Source organism: Brassica oleracea, chromosome C8, assembly GCF_000695525.1.
Source record: "Brassica oleracea var. oleracea cultivar TO1000 chromosome C8, BOL, whole genome shotgun sequence".
NCBI lineage: Eukaryota > Viridiplantae > Streptophyta > Magnoliopsida > Brassicales > Brassicaceae > Brassica > Brassica oleracea.
The window spans coordinates 22,715,753-22,719,960 of NC_027755.1; the positions used below are offsets into that span (position 1 = coordinate 22,715,753).

The 4,208-nt window shown below is 42.0% G+C and overlaps 2 protein-coding genes across 2 annotated transcripts in view; both read right to left on the reverse strand.

Moving 5' to 3' along the window:
• LOC106311743 (zinc finger CCCH domain-containing protein 6-like) overlaps positions 1 to 1,168 on the reverse strand; it is a 3,324-nt gene extending 2,156 nt beyond the window's left edge. The window contains exon 1 of the mRNA XM_013749015.1: positions 790 to 1,168. Within this exon, the coding sequence (XP_013604469.1) occupies positions 790 to 849 (60 nt within the window). The 5' untranslated portion in view covers positions 850 to 1,168. The remainder of the gene's footprint in view (positions 1 to 789) is intronic.
• Positions 1,169 to 3,936: 2,768 nt separating this feature from the next.
• LOC106312241 (protein IQ-DOMAIN 32-like) overlaps positions 3,937 to 4,208 on the reverse strand; it is a 3,582-nt gene continuing 3,310 nt past the window's right edge. Inside the window, exon 7 of the mRNA XM_013749684.1 lies at positions 3,937 to 4,187. The gene's annotated coding sequence lies outside the window, so the exon portion shown is untranslated. The remainder of the gene's footprint in view (positions 4,188 to 4,208) is intronic.

The following is a 4,208-nucleotide window of genomic DNA, read 5'->3' on the forward strand; positions in this document are numbered from 1 at the left end:
ATACAATCCAGAGACAAAATCAAACATTAACGTATGGTAGTTTGAAAAAGCCTAATCAACAAAAGAAACAATCAATGTGGTAATGTATAAGACAATGACCTCATAATCCAGTGACAGCCTAACTAATCAACTAATTTTCAAATGGTTCCTCCCTGTAGATTCCTAACTAATCAACTAATTTTCCAAGCTATGTTACCAAAGTATTTTCCATCAGCAAAAAAAAAAAGGTGGCAAATGACAACGTCCAAGAGTATGTAAAAAAGAGGAATGCTTCCCTTAAGATAGCCAAAACCCACTGGAATGACACATTTTATTTCTTGGTGCGTTCGCTTGCATAACTCATCACAGACTAGACTGATCTCAAGAGGAAGTGGTTTAAGGCTGAGCATCCCATGATAGAAGTGGATGTATCTCAGGATTATACCCTTATCCAAAGAAGCAAACAATTTTAGACTAGATGCACGAAAAAAAAGAAACACAAGAAAGCAGAGAGTTATATTGGTTTGGCTCCATCGTGATGGATGATAACTAACTAATAAAGTTGCAGGCAAACATAAAAATTTTCAAACAGAGCACATATATAAGGAATCAAAGTCACTTGCTCCTCCTCAAAACACTACCAATCAATAATTCAAGTTATCAAAATTATACTAAGAGCTAAAGGGACATCAAGCAAGAGAACTCAGCATCACTCGTATCATTTGCAAATCAGTCAAATTGGAAAAGTAAACAAATATCAACCCTCGAAGCTCTCCATCGATTGAAAGATCTGCAATGTCTTTTTTATACCTGGCAAAGTTTAAAATCTGGTGGCCATGATACCCTTTTCGATTTGTGCAATGCCCTCATAGTTTTACAGTAAACTCACTTCTTTTCAATCTATCAAAAACTTCTTCTTTTTGATTCGGTGAATGTCCAATTACCCTTTAAAATCCCAATAATTAATCAAGCCAGCTGCATACTCTTAAGATTGAACCAATCATCATCGAGAAACCCTATTTTTCTTTCAGGAATACTTTTGAATATCGGGAGAGATGGAGAAGAGATGGTGAAAAATCCAGAGAGGTAGAATCATCTGCGTGTTGAATCCGTCGAAGGAATGTAGAGAGAGAGACGAGAAGCCCTAGATCCGGTGGGTTCTTCTTTCTTCATTCAGGTCACCATCGTCATTTTATCTCTACTTCTTCCTCCCTTTCTTTATACACGTGTCTCCTCAGCCGCGTACCCTCCTCCTCTCATTATTTTTTCCATTTCTCCAGATACCCCCACTACTTTTCTTTATTTCCCATAACGGTCCCTCTTTTTATATTTTTGATTCTCTGTTTTTGGATATCATTAAAAGTCAATAACAGTCAGTTTCATTGACTCCAATTCAAGATGATCAGTCCACCAACCAATACAAGTATTATTATTATTATTATTTAGTATCTTATATGGTAGATTAACTGAATTTCAGATCTACATTCTCAATACATACGTAAAACTTACGGTTGAACCACCACGATATACGTTCAACCACTTTGACATACGACACAACTAGTACTAGTATTATTCTTGTCCACAAATTATTTCATTCCATGCCTTCTTCATCTTTTTTTTTTTTTTTTTTTTTTTTTCTTTGAATACAAGATTACAATTTCTAAAGATTTTAACTCCACACACAATACCGGGATTCAGTATCACCCTAGAACACATAGATGGATCCAACGTTACCCAATCTAATCTGGCATTGTATTTTCCTCCACGACGAGGACAAGTTCATCCCACTACCCGGGATAAACCGCCTCTTAGATCCCTAATTCGACTTCGAGATACAACGATAATAATTAAACACAAAAGGAAAAGAAAATCTCAGTCCGCACTAATCTAAAACAAGACTGATTGTCTACTTATGATTCGAGTTCAGTTCGTGAACCACAACATCAACACCAGAAGGCGCATTCCGACCTGAGCTCCTCTTCCTTCCGGCCATCACTATCTGTATCCTCAGCCTAAAACCGAACGCGAGTCCGGAATGAAAAGCGACCTGGATTACGACATCGTGAAACGGGAACACTAAGTCCGGCTTCAACAAGTGTGTAGTTTCTACACCACCTGGGCATCACCGGCACTGGGATGTAGCAACTCCACCGAGTTTCGCTAGCAAAGTCTCCTCCTCTGGTTGATAACTCCATCGTTGAAAGACCTTGCCACACGTCGCCTCCGGAATCCAGAGGACGAACCCCTTTTTGCCGTCCGTTCACACCGCTCCTCCAGCAATCTCACCGCCACGAGGGAAGATAGATCTGAGGTGGAGAAGACGTTTACGCCGAGTCACGTGCCATCTCCGTGAAGATTTCGTCATAGATCTCAAAAGTGGAAAACCAAATCTGACATGAATCTTCGGTCTAAAAGCCGACTCTCACCACTCTCGATCTTCCTTGGGTCTCGCCGCCTGTCCATAGAACTCCGGTATCTGCCTCCGTCTGTCACAAAGGACTCTCTGGAAGAAGATCTCAGACAGTCACAGAAAGGCGAGCATTTCAACTTAGGATAGAGAAGAGAGGATAAGAGCAAAGGAAAAAAAAAAGAGATTAGGAAGAAGGAGGTGTCTCCGGCGCCAGATGCGACGACCGGAGCTAGGGTTTGGTTCTGCTGGTTTTGTCGAAGAGAGAGCGATAAGAGAGAGAAGGGTTTTTTCCCAAATTGGTGGAGAATTCTGATTTCATTCCATGTCTAGTTAGTAGTTACGACAAGCAAATGAAATAAATTTTTTTTCATTAACATCATGCATGTTTTTTTTTTTTTTTGGCTCAACAACAACTTCTCATTAACCAACTGTGAGTACAAAATTACAACTTCAAGAGATTTTAAACCCAACATACAACCGATGCGATCTAGTAACACGTAGGAACACTGAGTCGGATCCTACACTACCCAATCAATTCATCAGTGTATTTTTCACCACAATGAAACAAATTCCTCTCACAACTCGAGAGAAACCGTCTCTTGACCCCTACTTAGGCCAAACGAGACGACAATTCTAAACACTCGATAACAACAAAGCTAACAACCAGATTACAAATAGACCCATGACATTGGACTCCTGAAGATTAAAGTGACAGGTCCGGCCCAACATCTCATCACCGCAAAGCGCAAATCTGGTGAGAACCTGTCGCCGTCGAGGTTCAGAATCAGCTCCTTAGCCATGAACCGGGAAAGAACCCGTACTGAAATTCGGGCTTTGACAAGCATACGGTGACCGGACCAGTACCTAAGGTGAATCCATGGCGTGAAGTTTCACCGCCGGCGAGACGGGAGGCGTCACCATCCGGCGCTGGGATGTGAACCTCCACCGCGTACCCACTGCAGAGTTCGTCCTCCGGTAGACTCCTCCGGTGAAACAAACCCTTCGACGCATCTTCCACGAGATCGAGGACCAGAACCATCTTCACCAGCTGTCGTATCACACCTCCGTTTGGCTCACCGTCACACCGGACTGTAGATCCAAGGTGGAGGAGGTTTTCCACTGAGCCACGCGCCGCCGTAAGAGAAGCACCAGAGATTTAAAACAGAAATCGACTCATTAGCTCCTCTCAACCTTAAAAGCCGACCTGTCATGCTTCCACCTTCCTGCAACTCACTGCTCCTCCAAGAACGCTGTGAGTTTCCCCTTTGACCACACAAGTCTTTGGAGACACCCCGACAAACCAGAACAGCACGCATCTCGTCTTAGGGTTTGGGTCGGAATGGAACAGGCAAAAGGAAAAAAAAATTAAGAGGAAGAGAGAACCCTCCGGCACCGGACAAACGCCGGACCAGAGATAGATCTGAGAAATTCTTTTGTGGCGGAGTCGAGAGAGAGAGAGAGTCCCGATTAAAATTGGTTCGTTTTAGGTGATCATGCATGTTCTTTTGGCATTTGGCATGAAATCCATATAATTGCACACCACAAAGAGAAATGTGTAGAAAATATAGGAATAACCAAAATACTCTTATGTCCAAACTCCAAACAAATAAACAAACACCAAACCAAACCAAATAATCCAATAAAGAAAGAACAAGGAAATTACTCTCTATACAAAAGACTATCCTCCCTCCACTCCCTCCACTCTCGGCTCTTTCTCTGTCACTTTGGTTGTCTGAAAATTAGAGTTTTAAGGATTGTCTGAAAAACAAACATACCAAACATCAAAATATTGCAAATTACCCCAACGCCCCCCCCCCCC